This window comes from Salvelinus alpinus, chromosome 11 (genome assembly GCF_045679555.1).
Source record: "Salvelinus alpinus chromosome 11, SLU_Salpinus.1, whole genome shotgun sequence".
Taxonomy (NCBI): Eukaryota; Metazoa; Chordata; class Actinopteri; order Salmoniformes; family Salmonidae; genus Salvelinus; species Salvelinus alpinus.
Genome location: NC_092096.1, coordinates 69,314,412 through 69,336,660, shown reverse-complemented (window position 1 = coordinate 69,336,660; position 22,249 = coordinate 69,314,412). Strand labels below are relative to the sequence as shown.

Here is a 22,249-nt window from a genome sequence, read left to right as displayed (position 1 = left end):
CATCTTAGTATCTCTCTCATTCAACCACCAACCACCATCTTAGTATCTCTCTCATTCAACTACCAACCACCATCTTAGTATCTCTCTCATTCAACCACCAAACACCATCTTAGTATCTCTCTCATTCAACTACCAACCACCATCTTAGTATCTCTCTCATTCAACCACCAACCACCATCTTAGTATCTCTCTCATTCAACTACCAAACACCATCTTAGTATCTCTCTCATTCAACTACCAACCACCATCTTAGTATCTCTCTCATTCAACTACCAACCACCATCTTAGTATCTCTCTCATTCAACTACCAACCACCATCTTAGTATCTCTCTCATTCAACCACCAACCACCATCTTAGTATCTCTCTCATTCAACCACCAACCACCATCTTAGTATCTCTCTCATTCAACTACCAACCACCATCTTAGTATCTCTCTCATTCAACCACCAACCACCATCTTAGTATCTCTCTCATTCAACTACCAACCATCCTCTTAGTATCTCTCTCATTCAACCACCAACCACCATCTTAGTATCTCTCTCATTCAACCACCAACCACCATCTTAGTATCTCTCTCATTCAACCACCAACCACCATCTTAGTATCTCTCTCATTCAACCACCAACCACCATCTTAGTATCTCTCTCATTCAACCACCAACCACCATCTTAGTATTTCTCTCATTCAACCACCAACCACCATCTTAGTATCTCTCTCATTCAACCACCAACCACCATCTTAGTATCTCTCTCATTCAACTACCAACCACCATCTTAGTATCTCTCTCATTCAACCACCAACCACCATCTTAGTATCTCGCTCATTCAACTACCAACCACCATCTTAGTATCTCTCTCATTCAACCACCAACCACCATCTTAGTATCTCTCTCATTCAACTACCAACCACCAGATGACCCTCCACATTTAACAGATGACCCTCAGTGTTTAACAGATGACCCTCAGTGTTTAACAGATGACCCTCAACATTTAACAGATGACCCTCAGCATTTAACAGATGACCCTCAGTGTTTAACAGATGACCCTCAGTGTTTAACAGATGACCCTCAACATTTAACAGATGACCCTCAGTGTTTAACAGATGACCCTCAACATTTAACAGATGACCCTCAGCATTTAACAGATGACCCTCAGTGTTTAACAGATGACCCTCCACATTTAACAGATGACCCTCCACATTTAACAGATGACCCTCAGTGTTTAACAGATGACCCTCAACATTTAACAGATGACCCTCCACATTTAACAGATGACCCTCAGTGTTTAACAGATGACCCTCAGCATTTAACAGATGACCCTCAGTGTTTAACAGATGACCCTCAACATTTAACAGATGACCCTCAGCATTTAACAGATGACCCTCAGTGTTTAACAGATGACCCTCAACATTTAACAGATGACCCTCAGTGTTTAACAGATGACCCTCAGTGTTTAACAGATGACCCTCAGTGTTTAACAGATGACCCTCAGTGTTTAACAGATGACCCTCAACATTTAACAGATGACCCTCAGTGTTTAACAGATGACCCTCAGTGTTTAACAGATGACCCTCAGTGTTTAACAGATGACCCTCAGTGTTTAACAGATGACCCTCAACATTTAACAGATGACCCTCAGTGTTTAACAGATGACCCTCAGTGTTTAACAGATGACCCTCAGTGTTTAACAGATGACCCTCAGTGTTTAACAGATGACCCTCCACATTTAACAGATGACCCTCAGTGTTTAACAGATGACCCTCAACATTTAACAGATGACCCTCCACATTTAACAGATGACCCTCAGTGTTTAACAGATGACCCTCAGCATTTAACAGATGACCCTCAGTGTTTAACAGATGACCCTCAACATTTAACAGATGACCCTCAGTGTTTAACAGATGACCCTCAGTGTTTAACAGATGACCCTCAGTGTTTAACAGATGACCCTCAGTGTTTAACAGATGACCCTCAACATTTAACAGATGACCCTCAGTGTTTAACAGATGACCCTCAGTGTTTAACAGATGACCCTCAGTGTTTAACAGATGACCCTCAACATTTAACAGATGACCCTCAGTGTTTAACAGATGACCCTCAGTGTTTAACAGATGACCCTCAGTGTTTAACAGATGACCCTCAGTGTTTAACAGATGACCCGTTTATGTTCATGGGAACCCTAAAGATGAGGCAGAACATGTGAGGCTGACTGCTGACTGCTCAGCTGAAAGCCATGTATCTTTAGCCAGCATGTCAGCCATGCCAACCAGGGTTAGGCTCTCCATCATTGGATTAAGTGGGTGCCTTACCATCAGGGGTTAAGTTGGTTTGTTTTAGGAGGTGGGGCAGTTCCACTTGAAAATAGTTGATTTTTAAAAGAGTCATTTTTTTCTGTAACTAGAAGTTTTAAGCTTAACCAAAAGTGATTGTACTCAGTTTCCTGTCCAGTTGAACTCATGCTTTACCGACTTCAAAACAGAAAAGATAAAGGTTGGGTGATCAGTAACAAAGGGATTTGTGGGAAAGGCTCAATTAGCTAGTCCTAATTATTGTCTTTGGAATGCTGTTAAGTCAGCCTATGGAGACGGTCTTATCACAGAGAGGGGAGAGGGTCTTATCACAGAGAGGGGAGAGGGTCTTATCACAGAGAGGGGGGAGGGTCTTATCACAGAGAGGGGAGAGGGTCTTATCACAGAGAGGGGAGAGGGTCTTATCACAGAGAGGGGGGAGGGTCTTATCACAGAGAGGGGAGAGGGTCTTATCACAGAGAGGGGGGAGGGTCTTATCACAGAGAGGGGGGAGGGTCTTATCACAGAGAGGGGAGAGGGTCTTATCACAGAGAGGGGAGAGGGTCTTATCACAGAGAGGGGGGAGGGTCTTATCACAGAGAGGGGGGAGGGTCTTATCACAGAGAGGGGGGAGGGTCTTATCACAGAGAGGGGAGAGGGTCTTATCACAGAGAGGGGAGAGGGTCTTATCACAGAGAGGGGGGAGGGTCTTACCACAGAGAGGGGGGAGGGTCTTATCACAGAGAGGGGAGAGGGTCTTATCACAGAGAGGGGGGAGGGTCTTATCACAGAGAGGGGAGAGGGTCTTATCACAGAGAGGGGGGAGGGTCTTATCACAGAGAGGGGAGAGGGTCTTATCACAGAGAGGGGAGAGGGTCTTATCACAGAGAGGGGAGAGGGTCTTATCACAGAGAGGGGAGAGGGTCTTATCACAGAGAGGGGGGAGGGTCTTATCACAGAGAGGGGAGAGGGTCTTATCACAGAGAGGGGGGAGGGTCTTATCACAGAGAGGGGAGAGGGTCTTATCACAGAGAGGGGGGAGGGTCTTATCACAGAGAGGGGGAGGGTCTTATCACAGAGAGGGGAGAGGGTCTTATCACAGAGAGGGGAGAGGGTCTTATCACAGAGAGGGGAGAGGGTCTTATCACAGAGAGGGGGGAGGGTCTTATCACAGAGAGGGGAGAGGGTCTTATCACAGAGAGGGGAGAGGGTCTTATCACAGAGAGGGGAGAGGGTCTTATCACAGAGAGGGGGGAGGGTCTTATCACAGAGAGGGGGGAGGGTCTTATCACAGAGAGGGGAGAGGGTCTTATCACAGAGAGGGGAGAGGGTCTTATCACAGAGAGGGGAGAGGGTCTTATCACAGAGAGGGGGGAGGGTCTTATCACAGAGAGGGGGAAGTGTATAGGGAGAGGACATAACTATTTAGCATACTGAGGCAGCTGTAAATGTAGCCCAAAAAACGGACAATCTACTTGACAGTCTGTGAAAGTATCCTTCCTCTTGACGTGTTAAAAGAGCCCTCGCAGGCTGTCTCTGGGTTCAAGATGAACGGCGGGTTGATTGACAGGAAATGAAGAAGCCTAAAGGCTTAGGACGAGGTTCAGTTTAAATGAGAGGAAGGCAAGGAGAACACAACACTTAAAGTCAACTCTTTATTTGCTTTGGCTTCAATCATTTGTTTATACGTTTTTTTGGCCTCAATAATTTGTTTTAACATTTTCTGTCTTCAATAATTCATTTTAACGTTTTCTGGCTTCAATCATTTGCTTTAACATTGACCTTTGACCTTTGAGAGGCAGTGATCGATGGTTCAAACCCCTTTCTTGGTTTTAGTGTATTTGACCTATCATGACCTCTGATCTTGAATGGGGAACTTGACCTTTTGTTTTCACCCTGACTCATGCAGGATTAACAACAGCCTTAGATGGATTCATCCATTTTGGGTCGTTTGACACTTAGAAGGCCTTCAGTTTCTCTTAACCATAAAAATAACTATAAGCATAAAGGAGACTGACAATAACAGAGAACAGTGACAAAAAAATCTTTCCAATTCACACGTGTGCATTAATACACACACACACACACACACACACACACACACACACACACACACACACACACACACACACACACACACACACACACACACACACACACACACACACACACACACACACACACACACACACACACACACACACACACACACACACACACACACACACACACACACACACACACACACCACACCACACACACACCACACACAAATCAGACCTCACAATGCCAAGTCCAAACTCCAGGGCCAGATCTCTACCTACCACACCTGAGTCCTCTATCTACGGAACTTGGCTCCAACACAGATAATATTCATCCCACTCACACTCCGAGGTCATGTCTCTCATTTGAACAGAAACAGGTGGTCAAAAAAAGCACATAAACTCGACTCAGAACACCTATCTGACGCCTTGCATCTCTGACTTCAAGAAAAAATGCATTCCATACATTAGAAGTAATCGATTTATGAATATTATAATTGCTTATGAAACAATCAATTGTGACATAGATATAATTCTATGAATATTATGATCAGACAGATAATTTAATAATTCTACCATATTTTTTCTAACTCAGAATAAAAGTCTTTATCTAAGTCTGCACAGATGGTTCTTTCTTTTGCTGTTCATCAGTAGCTCTTTACAATTGTCACAAATGAGTTATTATTAATGAATTAATAACCGTTATAATGGCTGAGAAATATCTTTCTCTTTCTACAAACTCAAACTGTTTTGTTACTGAAATGGCTTTTACTGTAAGCGTCAATATAGTGATAGCTAATGATGTTATACGTTTTTAGAGTATGTTTACTTAGAGTACGTTTATTTTGTGTGAAAAGTGTTACTTACAGCCATTGTTTTGGAAATGGTTTGACGTCTCCTCAGTTAGAGCTACAGTTGGAGTTGATGACTTTGTTCTAGAATCAGGGTGGAAATGGTTTGACGTCTCCTCAGTTAGAGCTACAGTTGGAGTTGATGACTTTGTTCTAGAGTCAGGGTGGAAATGGTCAGGGTGGAAATGGTCAGGGTGGAAATGGTTTGACGTCTCCTCAGTTAGAGCTACAGTTGGAGTTGATGACTTTGTTCTAGAGTCAGGGTGGAAATGGTCAGGGTGGAAATGGTCAGGGTGGAAATGGTTTGACGTCTCCTCAGTTAGAGCTACAGTTGGAGTTGATGACTTTGTTCTAGAGTCAGGGTGGAAATGGTCAGGGTGGAAATGGTCAGGGTGGAAATGGTTTGACGTCTCCTCAGTTAGAGCTACAGTTGGAGTTGATGACTTTGTTCTAGAGTCAGGGTGGAAATGGTTTGACGTCTCCTCAGTTAGAGCTACAGTTGGAGTTGATGACTTTGTTCTAGAGTCAGGGTGGAAATGGTCAGGGTGGAAATGGTCAGGGTGGAAATGGTTTGACGTCTCCTCAGTTAGAGCTACAGTTGGAGTTGATGACTTTGTTCTAGAGTCAGGGTGGAAATGGTCAGGGTGGAAATGGTCAGGGTGGAAATGGTTTGACGTCTCCTCAGTTAGAGCTACAGTTGGAGTTGATAACTTTGTTCTAGAGTCAGGGTGGAAATGGTCTGGGTGGAAATGGTCAGGGTGGAAATGGTGAGGGTGGAAATGGTCAGGGAGGAAATGGTCAGGGAGGAAATAGTCAGGGTGGAAATGGTTTGACGTCTCCTCAGTTAGAGCTACAGTTGGAGTTGATTACTTTGTTCTAGAATCAGGGTGGAAATGGTCAGGGTGGAAATGGTTTGACGTCTCCTCAGTTAGAGCTACAGTTGGAGTTGATGACTTTGTTCTAGAATCAGGGTGGAAATGGTTTGACGTCTCCTCAGTTAGAGCTACAGTTGGAGTTGATGACTTTGTTCTAGAATCAGGGTGGAAATGGTTTGACGTCTCCTCAGTTAGAGCTACAGTTGGAGTTGATGACTTTGTTCTAGAATCAGGGTGGAAATGGTTTGACGTCTCCTCAGTTAGAGCTACAGTTGGAGTTGATGACTTTGTTCTAGAATCAGGGTGGAAATGGTCAGGGTGGAAATGGTCAGGGAGGAAATAGTCAGGGTGGAAATGGTTTGATGTCTCCTCAGTTAGAGCTACAGTTGGAGTTGATGACTTTGTTCTAGAATCAGGGTGGAAATGGTCAGGGTGGAAATGGTCAGGGTGGAAATGGTCAGGGTGGAAATGGTTTGACATCTCCTCAGTTAGAGCTACAGTTGGAGTTGATGACTTTGTTCTAGAATCAGGGTGGAAATGGTCTGGGTGGAAATGGTCAGGGTGGAAATGGTCAGGGTGGAAATGGTCAGGGTGGAAATGGTCAGGGTGGAAATGGTGAGGGTGGAAATGGTCAGGGAGGAAATGGTCAGGGAGGAAATAGTCAGGGTGGAAATGGTTTGACGTCTCCTCAGTTAGAGCTACAGTTGGAGTTGATTACTTTGTTCTAGAATCAGGGTGGAAATGGTCAGGGTGGAAATGGTTTGACGTCTCCTCAGTTAGAGCTACAGTTGGAGTTGATTACTTTGTTCTAGAATCAGGGTGGAAATGGTCAGGGTGGAAATGGTCAGGGTGGAAATGGTCAGGGTGGAAATGGTTTGACATCTCCTCAGTTAGAGCTACAGTTGGAGTTGATGACTTTGTTTTAGAGTCAGGGTGGAAATGGTCAGGGTGGAAATGGTTTGACGTCTCCTCAGTTAGAGCTACAGTTGGAGTTGATGACTTTGTTCTAGAATCAGGGTGGAAATGGTCAGGGTGGAAATGGTTTGACGTCTCCTCAGTTAGAGCTACAGTTGGAGTTGATGACTTTGTTCTAGAGTCAGGGTGGAAATGGTCAGGGTGGAAATGATCAGGGTGGAAATGGTCAGGGTGGAAATGGTTTGACGTCTCCTCAGTTAGAGCTACAGTTGGAGTTGATGACTTTGTTCTAGAGTCAGGGTGGAAATGGTCAGGGTGGAAATGGTCAGGGTGGAAATGGTTTGACATCTCCTCAGTTAGAGCTACAGTTGGAGTTGATGACTTTGTTCTAGAATCAGGGTGGAAATGGTCAGGGTGGAAATGGTCAGGGTGGAAATGGTTTGACATCTCCTCAGTTAGAGCTACAGTTGGAGTTGATGACTTTGTTCTAGAGTCAGGGTGGAAATGGTCTGGGTGGAAATGGTCAGGGTGGAAATGGTCAGGGTGGAAATGGTTTGACGTCTCCTCAGTTAGAGCTACAGTTGGAGTTGATGACTTTGTTCTAGAGTCAGGGTGGAAATGGTCAGGGTGGAAATGGTCAGGGTGGAAATGGTCAGGGTGGAAATGGTCAGGGTGGAAATGGTTTGACATCTCCTCAGTTAGAGCTACAGTTGGAGTTGATGACTTTGTTCTAGAGTCAGGGTGGAAATGGTCAGGATGGAAATGGTCAGGGTGGAAATGGTCAGGGTGGAAATGGTCAGGGTGGAAATGGTTTGACGTCTCCTCAGTTAGAGCTACAGTTGGAGTTGATGACTTTGTTCTAGAATCAGGGTGGAAATGGTCAGGGTGGAAATGGTCAGGGTGGAAATGGTGAGGGTGGAAATGGTCAGGGAGGAAATAGTCAGGGTGGAAATGGTCAGGGTGGAAATGGTTTGACATCTCCTCAGTTAGAGCTACAGTTGGAGTTGATGACTTTGTTCTAGAGTCAGGGTGGAAATGGTCAGGGTGGAAATGGTCAGGGTGGAAATGGTCAGGGTGGAAATGGTCAGGGTTGAAATGGTTTGACATCTCCTCAGTTAGAGCTACAGTTGGAGTTGATGACTTTGTTCTAGAGTCAGGGTGGAAATGGTCAGGGTGGAAATGGTCAGGGTGGAAATGGTCAGGGTGGAAATGGTCAGGGTGGAAATGGTTTGACGTCTCCTCAGTTAGAGCTACAGTTGGAGTTGATGACTTTGTTCTAGAATCAGGGTGGAAATGGTCAGGGTGGAAATGGTCAGGTTGGAAATGGTGAGGGTGGAAATGGTCAGGGAGGAAATAGTCAGGGTGGAAATGGTCAGGGTGGAAATGGTTTGACGTCTCCTCAGTTAGAGCTACAGTTGGAGTTGATTACTTTGTTCTAGAATCAGTGTGGAAATGGTCAGGGTGGAAATGGTCAGGGTGGAAATGGTCAGGGTGGAAATGGTGAGGGTGGAAATGGTCAGGGAGGAAATAGTCAGGGTGGAAATGGTCAGGGTGGAAATGGTTTGACGTCTCCTCAGTTAGAGCTACAGTTGGAGTTGATGACTTTGTTCTAGAGTCAGGGTGGAAATGGTCAGGGTGGAAATGGTCAGGGTGGAAATGGTCAGGGTGGAAATGGTCTGGGTGGAAATGGTCAGGGTGGAAATGGTCAGGGTGGAAATGGTTTGACGTCTCCTCAGTTAGAGCTACAGTTTGAGTTGATGACTTTGTTCTAGAGTCAGGGTGGAAATGGTCAGGGTGGAAATGGTCAGGGTGGAAATGGTCAGGGTGGAAATGGTCTGGGTGGAAATGGTCAGGGTGGAAATGGTCAGGGTGGAAATGGTCTGACATCTCCTCAGTTAGAGCTACAGTTGGAGTTGATAACTTTGTTCTAGTAGTGGCTCTGGGACCCCCATAAGGTGGCTCTGGGACCCCCATAAGGTGGCTCTGGGACCCCCATAAGTTGACTTTGGCCATCGCAGTTGAGGTGATGACTTCATTCACAGGCAATGGCATCATAGAGGGCTGATTAGAGGTGCATTCCTCCCGCGGGACACACAGCAAAGGTGGCCTTAATAGGATCTGATGTTTTTTGGCCCGGTACGCACCGAGCTTTGCTAACTGTTGCCAGGTAACGGCACTGTGTGCACTTTGTGAAGTTCTCAGCTGGCTGGTGGTGGGTCTGCTGTTTTTGATTGAAGTACGCTCAGCGGGTTGGTGTGCATGAGAGCACCATAAATGGTCAATGATTCCAAGCCAGAAGCATGGCACCTCAGCACTATGGGAATGCAGGTGGAAAACTCACAGTGACTCAGGAGAATGTTCTAAAACATGCCTTAAATCAATTAAATACCCAGTGCAGTCAAAATATTGTATTTTTTTGTATCATATTGTACAACAGCTGATAAAACGAATACTGTGAAAACAAAATGTAAGAGTGTTTATTCCCTGATACTTGCTGGTTAAAAATACAATCTACATAGGACCTTCTAATCAGCTTGTTTGCGTTGGCGGGAGTTTGGGTTTGCCCGGTGACATCACTAGACGGTAAATTGGTTAATAGACTAATAACAAAGAGAGTTCCAAACCTCTCTGCCTAAAACAGCTACTATTCCGTTTTTCCCTTCTCTCACTTAGACCACTCCCAGACAATCCTAGCAACATTTTGCTTGAGAAATAGCGTTTTGCTAAAAATTTGAATGGAAAACTATTACAGTCAGGTACTTACTTGCTACCCAGAAATGATTTGATATTTGCTATATATAAAAAAAACACTGCATATGTCCTGCATGGCACATACTTTCATCATATTTTATTTTATTCTCCAGAACCACTGAGTCTAGTTGAATGCAGCTATAGGCTTCTAGTCAGTTACCTGCATAGTAAAAGTGTAATATCTCACCTCACTGGAAACAGTAGGACACCTGTTTACACCCATGTCTTTTCATAGTAGTCTGGGGGGAAAAAAAGAACTAATCGATAGCAGATGTGTGTGGAGAAATGTTAACACATTTGACCATCATCTGACATCCGACAGTGCACGCACCACAAAACCACACATGTTCCAGCATATATCATGTAACACAATAACTAACGTCATACTTATAACTCAGTGCAGTAGAGCATGGTCCAACTCAGCTAGGAATGTCCCATTGTTCTGTCTGTATAGTGGACTCAATGTTGGGAGTCCTCGTCTTGACACGTCCAGAATGTTTCAGTAGCCTTATAATAGACGGGTTAGGGTTTAAACCCACAGCAGGACAGTTCAGTAACCTAGTAATTATAGTTGTTAGGGTTTAAACCCACAGCAGGACAGTTCAGTAACCTAGTAATGGAGTTGTTAGTGTTTAAACCCACAGCAGGACAGTTCAGTAACCTAGTAATGAAGTTGTTAGGGTTTAAACCCACCGCAGGACAGTTCAGTAACCTAGTAATGGAGTTGTTAGTGTTTAAACCCACAGCAGGACAGTTCAGTAACCTAGTAATTATAGTTGTTAGGGTTTAAACCCACAGCAGGACAGTTCAGTAACCTAGTAATGAAGTTGTTAGGGATTAAACCCACAGCAGGACAGTTCAGTAACCTAATAATGGAGTTGTTAGGTTTTAAACCCACAGCAGGACAGTTCAGTAACCTAGTAATGGAGTTGTTAGGTTTTAAACCCACAGCAGGACAGTTCAGTAACCTAGTAATGGAGTTGTTAGGTTTTAAACCCACAGCAGGACAGTTCAGTAACCTAGTAATGAAGTTGCTAGGGTTTAAACCCACAGCAGGACAGTTCAGTAACCTAGTAATGGAGTTGTTAGGTTTTAAACCCACAGCAGGACAGTTCAGTAACCTAGTAATGGAGTTGTTAGGTTTTAAACCCACAGCAGGACAGTTCAGTAACCTAATAATGGAGTTGTTAGGTTTTAAATCCACAGCAGGACAGTTCAGTAACCTAGTAATGGAGTTGTTAGGGTTTAAACCCACAGCAGGACAGTTCAGTAACCTAGTAATGGAGTTGTTAGGGTTTAAACCCACAGCAGGACAGTTCAGTAACCTAATAATGGAGTTGTTAGGTTTTAAACCCACAGCAGGACAGTTCAGTAACCTTCTTCAGTTGATGAGAACGAACACATGATAAAAGACCATAAATTGTCACCCCGAAACAAGTTAGTTGAAAGGTTCAAATAATTCAACTGAACTTTTGGATTGTCTTGAAAATGTGCTAAACTCTCAGTTTTGCCTCACCACAGTAATTAGGCACCTGATTAGACTTTTAATCGGATCTCATCTACCCTTATATTTTTTTCATTTTTCTTCTTTACTCTTCTACTTTTTGCACTCATTGTTTTACAGTCCTTACTGGCTGTCAGCAACTGCCTTGATGTTCTAGTGCGGCTATGACACACAACCTGCCGTTGACAGACACCAGTGACAGATCTGTAGAGTTGGCTTGGCTCAGATAAGATAAAGGCTAAGGTGAGAAAGTCATCGAGGTTGAATTAGCCAGCTGGCGGTTTGGCTTGCCAGCTCTGGAGTTGCTAGGCTTCTCTGTTTGTTTCGGTGCAGTTTTGGCATCGGCTTAGGGTTTCACGTTGCTTTGGATGGATGTTTTATCGCTTCATCTGTTCAGTTCCTGTTGTGCTAAATGGTGAGTTGTGAAATCCACACTCCTCTGAATTTCTACATGGCTAAATTCAGATCTACTTAGACAGCTTTAACTTCGAATCCCGGGTCTTAAACTAAAGGCCTGCGTGCCGAATTCAGCCCGCAAGCTGATATAATGTGGCATGTGGTTGTCTTAGTAAATGCGTCCGGCGGTTAAAAATAAAAATAAAAAATGATTATTTTAATTTGAAAAGTTGTCTTTTCTAGCAAATTCATCAGGGATATCAATGATGTAGTATACATAGTAAGCATTAAACCTAGTTAAGTAAAGGTTAAATTGCACATTTGTTGACACTGGACAAAATGTATGTGCGTTCTTAGCTTGGACATTGAAGACAAAAAAAACGAAAATTTTACTTTGCTAGTTGAATATATGAACCCCCTATTCTTCCCCTTGTAGGGACACAATTCTTCACTTTCATGTCCTTCATCATTGTACCAATGAAGAGCACTGGTTTCAATTCACTGCACAGTCAACAAGAGTTTAAAGATCATAGATATCCTATCCCTGCTAAGCTTTACTAAAACCCTCCTTATTCTATATGTTTCCACTCAACCACCCCTACATTTTTTTTACTGACATCACTTTCTGGTTGTAAAGTGGTTTTCTGTTTAACGAGAGGTCATATGACAAATTACAAAATCTCTGTTTACAACCAGGTAAATACGTCTTTTTCATGATGACATGACGGCAATGTATTTTTCTGGTTACTAAAAAAGACCATGACGTCATTGCAACCAGTTTTACCCGCCGGGTTACTTCCTGTGTGCTGTAACCAATCCCGTTCCCGAACCTATCTTTGAGCCTATCAATTCCCAGAGCATCACTGTGTGAGAAAGAAGCCTCAACAGTAGTCATCATTCTCGTGTCGTTTTTTTTCTCACAGTTCACCCTCTTTGCAGAGAGAACCAGGATCAGAATTCTTCATGTCATTCTAATCTGACATCATAATGCAGCACTTTCTCCTCTTGTTCACATCTCCCAAGTTGAAAAGTTCAAACGTAAAACAGAAGGTAAAACACTGCCGGGGAGGACGGCCATAAAACTCAGTGGGCCGTAGATTACATAGAGAAACGTAGTACGCTTACAAAGGAAAGTGTACGTTGTGGAGGGAGGGAGGGGTGATGGAGTTATAAGTGATGCTTATATCGGTCGTGTGTATTATATTTCAAAGGTTTTACCTTGGCTTCAAGTGTATTTCACATACCTGTTCCCGATACGTAAGTTACTGAATTACTGAGCTTATCAGACCATTTCAGACTCCATTTTCTCTGTTTCAATGTCCTACATCATCTGTCAGGTACAGTAGCTATTTATAATTACTGAAGGTTAATGAAAAATACATGAACGTCTGTCTCTCTCTCTCTCTCTCTCTCTCTCTCTCTCTCTCTCTCTCTCTCTCTCTCTCTCTCTCTCTCTCTCTCTCTCTCTCTCTCTCTCTCTCTCTCTCTCTCTCTCTCTCTCTCTCTCTCTCTATCTTTCTTTCCATCTCTCCTCCTCTTCTCCTCCTCTTTAGGTCCGCACATTATTTGTCAGCGGACTACCTCTGGATATAAAGCCGCGAGAGCTGTATCTCCTGTTCAGACCATTTAAGGTGCGTACGCATTAAAATGGATGATATGAAACAATTGATAAGGCCTCTGTTCAAACAGGCAAACGTCAACAGGGCTCCATTAGCGATGAGGAAATAAATGGCAATGGAAAACTGCCTGCATTCCTCGACCTGGAATACAATCGAAACTAAACCTGTAATCATGGGGGGGGGGGGGGGGAAGAAATACCAGGTGTCTCCCCCCCAAAAAATAGTCGTTTTGAGAGAATAACACATTGTCAGTGTAGTTACAGAACATAATCAAGCATTTTCATGGCACAGGAACTATGCATGTTGCTACCTAGTGTAATAACACCACAGCTCCACCTGATACAGCGCTTAGGTCATGCATTGGGTATGTACATTTAAAAGGGTATATCATGTAAGTGTTTAAAAAGCAGTACATTTTGGCTAATCGGGTACATTTTCAAGGGGGCCTCAACATATGTTTTTTTTTTTTTCACGACTAACCGACGACCAGTAACACGAACACGCTTAGGCATTTATGAGACTTTACGTCAAAATATGTAAATGAATAAAAATATAATACATTTACAATGTTTTTATTGACACCATATGTCAAGACAAATTAATGTTACATTGACATCTTTTTGTTTTTTACGAGAAGAACCATCATTGTCGTGTTGAATACTATCATGGCATAAAATAGAGTATATACTGTCGTGTTGAATACTATCATGGCATAAAATAGAGTATATACTGTCATGTTGAATACTATCATGGCATAAAATAGAGTATATACTGTCGTGTTGAATACTATCATGGCATAAAATAGAGTATATACTGTCATGTTGAATACTATCATGGCTAAAATAGAGTATATACTGTCATGTTGAATACTATCATGGCTAAAATAGAGTATATACTGTCATGTTGAATACTATCATGGCTAAAATAGAGTATATACTGTCATGTTGAATACTATCATAGCATCAAATAGTATATACTGTCATGTTGAATACTATCATAGCATCAAATAGTATATACTTATACATGTTCTTGCTGTTTATGCTAACAATTTGTTTTGTTTTAGGGTTATGAGGGATCATTGATAAAACTCACCTCAAAACAGGTAAGCAAAAAATACCTCCTTTTTTCACACGGTGTAACAAATGAGTGAACACATGGCTCGATCCCTCAGCAGGCTGTTTCAGTGTAGTTTAGACATGGTTCAGTCCCTCAGCAGGCTGTGTAGTTTAGACATGACTCAGTCCCTCAGCGGGCTGTTTCAGTGTAGTTTAGACATGACTCAGTCCCTCAGCAGGCTGTTTCAGTGTAGTTTAGACATGACTCAGTCCCTCAGCAGGCTGTTTCAGTGTAGTTTAGACATGACTCAGTCCCTCAGCAGGCTGTTTCAGTGTAGTTTAGACATGGTTCGATCCCTCAGCAGGCTGTTTCAGTGTAGTTTAGACATGACTCAGTCCCTCAGCAGGCTGTTTCAGTGTAGTTTAGACATGGTTCAGTCCCTCAGCGGGCTGTTTCAGTGTAGTTTAGACATGACTCAGTCCCTCAGCAGGCTGTGTAGTTTAGACATGGCTCGATCCCTCAGCAGGCTGTTTCAGTGTAGTTTAGACATGGTTCAGTCCCTCAGCGGGCTGTTTCAGTGTAGTTTAGACATGACTCAGTCCCTCAGCAGGCTGTTTCAGTGTAGTTTAGACATGACTCAGTCCCTCAGCAGGCTGTTTCAGTGTAGTTTAGACATGGTTCAGTCCCTCAGCGGGCTGTTTCAGTGTAGTTTAGACATGACTCAGTCCCTCAGCGGGCTGTTTCAGTGTAGTTTAGACATGACTCAGTCCCTCAGCGGGCTGTTTCAGTGTAGTTTTGACATGACTCAGTCCCTCAGCAGGCTGTTTCAGTGTAGTTTAGACATGGTTCAGTCCCTCAGCAGGCTGTTTCAGTGTAGTTTAGACATGGTTCAGTCCCTCAGCAGGCTGTTTCAGTGTAGTTTAGACATGACTCAGTCCCTCAGCAGGCTGTGTAGTTTAGACAAGACTCAGTCCCTCAGCAGGCTGTTTCAGTGTAGTTTAGACATGACTCAGTCCCTCAGCAGGCTGTGTAGTTTAGACATGACTCAGTCCCTCAGCAGGCTGTGTAGTTTAGACATGACTCAGTCCCTCAGCAGGCTGTTTCAGTGTAGTTTAGACATGACTCAGTCCCTCAGCGGGCTGTGTAGTTTAGACATGACTCAGTCCCTCAGCGGGCTGTGTAGTTTAGACATGACTCAGTCCCTCAGCAGGCTGTTTCAGTGTAGTTTAGACATGACTCAGTCCCTCAGCAGGCTGTTTCAGTGTAGTTTAGACATGACTCAGTCCCTCAGCAGGCTGTTTCAGTGTAGTTTAGACATGACTCAGTCCCTCAGCAGGCTGTTTCAGTGTAGTTTAGACATGACTCAGTCCCTCAGCAGGCTGTTTCAGTGTAGTTTAGACATGACTCAGTCCCTCAGCGGGCTGTGTAGTTTAGACATGACTCAGTCCCTCAGCAGGCTGTTTCAGTGTAGTTTAGACATGACTCAGTCCCTCAGCAGACTGTTTCAGTGTAGTTTAGACAAGACTCAATACCTCAGCGGGCTGTTTCAGTGTAGTTCAATAAAAAACAAATAAAATAGCACATCACAGCACTACGGAACTGACCTAAATACCTGTAGCATCGCCGTCCTGAGCACATCTGGTGTTTGGGTTAAAGTTCAAGATAAGATGTGCCCTTGGCATTAGGATATCAGGGGCCTGCTGGGAGAAAGCCACTGCAAGCAAAACCTCAGTAGAATAAGGACGTCCTTCTCCTTATGTTATGACAGTTTTATTGAAGTGTATGAAAGTGTATTATTATTTTGTGTGTGTCTGCTGGATGCTGGTGGGTGTGAGTGTAGTGTGGGGAATTACATTGGAAATGCAAAACAAGTTTATGACAACTGGAGGAAACTTTATCAAGAGGACCTTTTTTTCATGAATAAGTTCAATGGCCATGTAATAATCCTCAGTTAACCCTTTATGGAGGGGTAGACTGTAACACGTTACATTATATCTCAGTTAACCCTTTATGGAGGGGTAGACTGTAACACGTTACATTATATCTCAGTTAACCCTTTATGGAGGGGTAGACTGTAACACGTTACATTATATCTCAGTTAACCCTTTATGGAGGGGGGTAGACTGTAACACGTTACACTATATCTCAGTTAACCCTTTATGGAGGGGTAGACTGTAACACGTTACACTATATCTCAGTTAACCCTTTATGGAGGGGTAGACTGTAACACGTTACACTATATCTCAGTTAACCCTTTATGGAGGGGGGTAGACTGTAACACGTTACACTATATCTCAGTTAACCCTTTATGGGGGGGGGTAGACTGTAACACGTTACACTATACCTCAGTTAACCCTTTATGGGTGGTATACTGTAACACAGCAAATGGTTTAGTTTCGATTATATGCACTAGACATGGTGGAGGACGTGAGGCCCATCTGATGATAAGGATGACTGTTCAATTTATTTAACAGAGTGGAGTGATGGATCTCTAAAAAGTCCACATATTTAGCTAAAGTGAAGGATTCAATTGAAACATTAGCTGGAAGACACTCCAACATGGTTGCTGAGGTGAAAGGTTAAATTGAAACATTAGCTGGAGGACACTCCAACAAGGTTGCTGAGGTGAAAGGTTAAATTGAAGCCTTAGTGCGGAGGAAAGCCCATCTGTAGCTAATTTATGAGCTGAATGGCACAATCGCTACTGTAGAGTGAAAACTGTGGTTGAAGCCTTAGCTGGAGGAATTGTTGCATTTCCCTTGTCGTTGCACTTGCATTCAGTAGCATGTGTGAAGCACATTATTATAATGAACAGTACTGACATCAAACGGGAGAACCAAGGACACAGGTGGTTCCTAACGATTCTCGCTAGTGTTTACAGCAGAACTTCGGTAGCCATGAAGGGCTTTGAATGGCTGGTCATGGCTCACATCAACACCATCATTCCCGGAAACCCCACTCCAATTTGCATACCCCCACCAACAGATCCACAGATGATGCAATCTCAATCACACTCCACACTGCCCTTTCCCACCTGGACAAAAGGAACACCTATGTGAGAATGCTGTCCGTTGATTACAGCTCCGTTTTCAACACCACAGTGCCCACGAAGCTCATCACTAAGTTAAGGACCCTGGAACTAAACACCTCCCTCTGCAACTGGATCCTGGACTTCCTGACGGGCCGCCCCCAGGTAGTAAGGGTAGGCAACAACACATTTGCCACGCTGATCCTCAACACTGGGGCCCCTCAGGGGTGTGTGCTTAGTCCCCTTTTGTACTCTCTGTTGACCCACGACTGCGTGGCCAAGCACGATTCCAACACCATCATTAAGTTTGCTGACGACACAACAGTGGTAGGCCTGATCAACGACAACAATGAGACAGTCAGAGACCTGGCAATATGGTGCCAGGACAACAACCTCTCCCTCAATGTGAGCAAGACAAAGACTATAGGACTATAGGAAAGAAGGGCCAAACAGGCCCCATTAACATTGACTGGGCTGAATTGGAGAAGGTTGAGAGTTTCACATCACCAACCAACTATCATGGTCTAAACACACCAAGACAGTTGTGAAGTGAGCATGACAACACATTTTCCCCCTCAAGAGACTGAAAAGATTTGGCATGGGTCCACAGATCCTCAAAATGTTCTACAGCTGCACCATCGAGAGCATCCTGACCGGTATTGCAACTGCTCGGCTTCTGACCGTAAGGCGCTACAGACGGTAGTGTGTACTGCCCAGTACTTCACTGGGTCCAAGCTTCCTGCTATCCAGGACCTATATACTAGGATGTGTCAGAGGAAGGCCCAAAACATTTCCATGGACTTCAGTCACCCTAGTCATAGACTGTTCTCTCTGCTACCGCACAGCAGGCGGTACCGGAGCACCAAGTCTAGGACCAAAAGGCTCCTTAACAGATTCGACCTCCAAGCCATGACTGCTGAACAATTAATCAAATGGCCACTCGGATTATTTACATTTAACCCACCACACACAGACTTTGTTTTCACACTGCTGCTACTCGCTGTTTATTATCTATGCATAGTCACTTTACAAATGACCTCAACTAACCTGTGCCTAACGCACATTGACTCAGTACATTGACTCAGTATATAGCCTCGTTATTTTTATGTCATTTCCTTGTGTTACTTTTAGATTTTATTTAATAATAGTAATAACTTTAGTAAGTATTTAGTAAGTATTTTCTTAACTCTATTTCTTGAACTGCATTTTTAGTTAAGGGCTTGTAAGTAAGCATTCACGGTAAGGTCTACATCTGTTGAATTTAAATTGATTTGATTTGAACTGGTTTTAGGATCAGGACCTGCAATTGTAACAGTAAGCAAATGTATTTTTATTTTATTTTTTAATTTGTAATTATTTTATTTCACCTTTATTTAACCAGGTAGGCTAGTTGAGAACAAGTTCTCATTTACAACTGCGACCTGGTCAAGAATAAAGCAAAGCAGTCCGACACAAACAACAACACAGAGTTACACATGGAATAAACAAATGTACAGTCAATAACACAATAGAAAGTAGAAAGTCTATATAGAAAGTCTATATACAATGTGTGCAAATGGCATGAGGAGGTATGGCAATAAATAGGCCATAGTAACGAAGTAATTACAGTTTAGCAAATTAACAATGGAGTGATAGATGAGCAGATGATGATGTGCAAGTAGAGATATTGGTGTGCAAAAGAGCAGAAAAGTAAATAAAAACAATATGGGGATGAGGTAGGTAGATTGGATGGGCTATTTACAGATGGGCTATGTACAGCTGCAGCGATCGGTTAGCTGCTCAGATAGCTGCTGTTTAAAGTTAGTGAGGGAAATATAAGTCTCCAGCTTCAGCGATGTAACAAAATGGAGGACTGCGGCGTAGCCGGTATTATGAGTACATGTAGCATGAATTGCTAAGGCATGAGAATATGAACGTGTGTATTCTTATTTTACATTTATGTAGTTCTTTACCTGTCTATTATGTCATGTCGTTGGCTCTCAGATAGCGTGCTTGCAGACACTCTTGTGGGATGTTCAAGGGGAAAGGAGATGGAAAGAAATTTGTTGGGTCAAAGCGAAGGTTTTGACAATTTTATTATTATTTTACCTTTGTTTAACTAGGCAAGTCAGTTAAGAACAAATTCTTATTTACAACGACGGCCTAGGAGCAATAATGAGTCTCTGACGGTATCTTTTCGCTCTCTGAGGTGGCTGAAAATGAGCTTGTCTGGTGTGTGTCCACTTGGAGAGCTAGGCAGTTTAGTTTACGTCAATGTACTTAATGCCAAATGACACTGTGTCCCATAAAGAGATAACACATTCATTAAACCGGGGTAATGGTCATCGAGATTCCTCATGGACAGTATCGGCAAACGGAAAACTGTCTTTGCTTTAAGTGGAAGTGAATCCTACATCATATTAATTTCCTCTTCAGTTGTCAGTATTTTGAGGACTTACTTGTTTGCCTTATGCCAGATGTCATATGATGCTTCTGTAGTTGTCATACAGTGTAACGGAGTCAAGGCTTTGTTTTGAATGTCTCTCCCATGTTCTGTGTTCATTGCACTGTGAGTTGATCCTTCCTGACTAATGGTAATGACAGCGCTAATGAAAATCAATCATTCCTACGGAGAACACAGCCGTCTCCATATATAGCAAGCCGCCTCGCTCTCTCTCTCTCTCTCTCTCCCTCTCTCTGTCTTTCTAGAAAGCTTTCTACATCGCCCACTGTGGCTTAGCCTCTTGAGAACAACATGTTTAAAAACTCTCTCTACTTCCCCTCTCCTCTCCATGTCTCTGCTTCTCTCTCTCTCTCTCTCTGTCTCTCTCTCTCTCTACTTCCCCTCTCCTCTCCATGTCTCTGCTTCTCTCTCTCTCTCTCTCTCTCTCTCTCTCTCTCTCTCTCTCTCTCTCTCTCTCTCTCTCTCTCTCTCTCTCTTCTCTCTCTCTCTCTCTCTCTCTCTCTCTCCTCTCTCCTCTCTGTCTCTCTTCTCTCTCTCTCTCTCTCTCTCTCTCTCTCTCTCTCTCTCCCTCTCTCTCCACGTCTCTTTTCTTCTCTCTCTCTCTCTCTGATGTTTGTGTTCAGGAATCTATGAAAAAGTGTCTCCCGAGCCAAAAATTGTTTTCAGCATAGAGACCTTCCTATTCCAAACCAGTACTGCATGTTTGTGTCTTTTGATACCAAACCAGTACTGCATGTTTATGTCTTTTGATACCAAACCAGTACTGCATGTTTGTGTCTTTTGATACCAAACCAGTACTGCATGTTTGTGTCTTTTGATACCAAACCAGTCCTGCATGTTTGTGTATTTTGATACCAAACCAGTACTGCATGTTTGTGTCTTTTGATACCAAACCAGTACTGCATGTTTATGTATTTTGATACCAAACCAGTACTGCGTGTTTATGCCTTTTGTTCACACCTCTCTCCAAAACATTTGGCCCTGAACAAAAGTGAAGTCACAGAAAATGTAACACATGCACTAATGTTTTGGTGAATGAAACACAGAACAGGGATTTATGCTTGGCAGCTACAATAAATGACAAGCCTGGAGAGTTCGCAAACAAGTGAACTCCTCTTTCTGCCTCTCCCTCTTTCTCGTCTCCCTCTCTTTTCCCTCCCTCTTTCTCCCTCTCTCCCTCTTCTTTCCTCTCTCCCTCTCTCTTTCTCTTTCTTTCAAACACACTCGCTGCCCCTTTGCCCGTATTTGGGCATAGGGAGCTATGCACCATCTAGTGAATGTTGAACTCTTGGTGGACTCCACACTGCAGACCTCTAGTTCTCTCTGTCACCATGATTTTAACAGAGAGAGAGAGAGAGAGAGAGAGAGAGAGAGAGAGAGAGAGAGAGAGAGAGAGAGAGAGAGAGAGAGAGAGAGAGAGAGAGAGAGAGAGAGAGAGAGAGAGAGAGAGAGAGAGAGAGAGAGAGAGAGAGAGAGAGAGAGAGAGAGAGAGAGAGAGAGAGAGAGAGAAAAAAACATGTATATGTCACTCAGACAGAGAAGTGCGGAATCAGTATTATGCCTAAAACTCTGTTTCTTTCCTTTGTTCTGTCTGTTTTTTGTCTTGCCTGCTGTATCTCTCCAGCCAGTGGGGTTTGTCAGCTTTGACAGCCGATCAGAGGCAGAAGCTGCCAAGAATGCCTTGAACGTAAGTTATATGCCCTCATCAAGCACAACCCAGTCTAACAGTGTTTTTAATGTTTATAATATGTGTTGCTAAATATATATTATAGGCACTCTTACGAATACCCAAATACATTTCTGGGCATCTGTACCTCTGAAAGCACATGATAGTCAAGTACAGATGTACGATCTTAATTCGATCTCTCTTTTTGTTGCTGAGAATTTTCATGTGCTGTAGGAAATGCAGATGAGCTTTGTGACTTACATAAATTCACTGAAAAGCTGCACTAACACATGGTTATATTAACAGTATTGCACTTTTCCATTCAAGCTTCATCTTGTCCAGCTGAAAGCCTAACCACCGATCAAACAACATTATGGATTACAATTTCAAATCCTGTTACTGCAGGATTATGTTGCTACGACAATACTGACAACGATCGTAATGTGTCAATTCCCTCAACATTCCCGATATCATTTAATATCTGTGAAAGTCTTTTCAGTCAGGTTTTCAAATAAACCACATTTTATTTCATTTTACATGAAGCTTTGCCATCCCTTTGGATCATACAAGGTCAATCACTCTTAACGCAGTAGAATTAGCACTCCTTCCACACCGAAATAGCAGACATTGATCTAGGATTTGAATTTAATCTAGCTGATTTCAAGCAGAGGCTACCAACCTTGCTTGAGGAAATCATTGATGAGGCAGACAGACTGATGCAAAACAGGACTGATCCCGGCAAAGCTTTAAGTTTATCTCTCGAAACAAAGATTCACAGAGAACGCAAAGAAAACTTTCAGATGCCTTTCTTTTTGT

General features: G+C 43.2%; 1 protein-coding gene across 1 annotated transcript in view; it reads left to right on the top strand.

The window, feature by feature from the left end:
* LOC139534708 (RNA-binding protein with multiple splicing-like) overlaps positions 1-22,249 on the top strand; it is a 62,844-nt gene that overhangs the window by 7,167 nt on the left and 33,428 nt on the right. Inside the window, exons 2-4 of the mRNA XM_071334095.1 lie at positions 13,175-13,252; positions 14,304-14,342; positions 21,392-21,454. Coding sequence (XP_071190196.1) covers positions 13,175-13,252; positions 14,304-14,342; positions 21,392-21,454 — 180 coding nt within the window. The remainder of the gene's footprint in view (positions 1-13,174; positions 13,253-14,303; positions 14,343-21,391; positions 21,455-22,249) is intronic.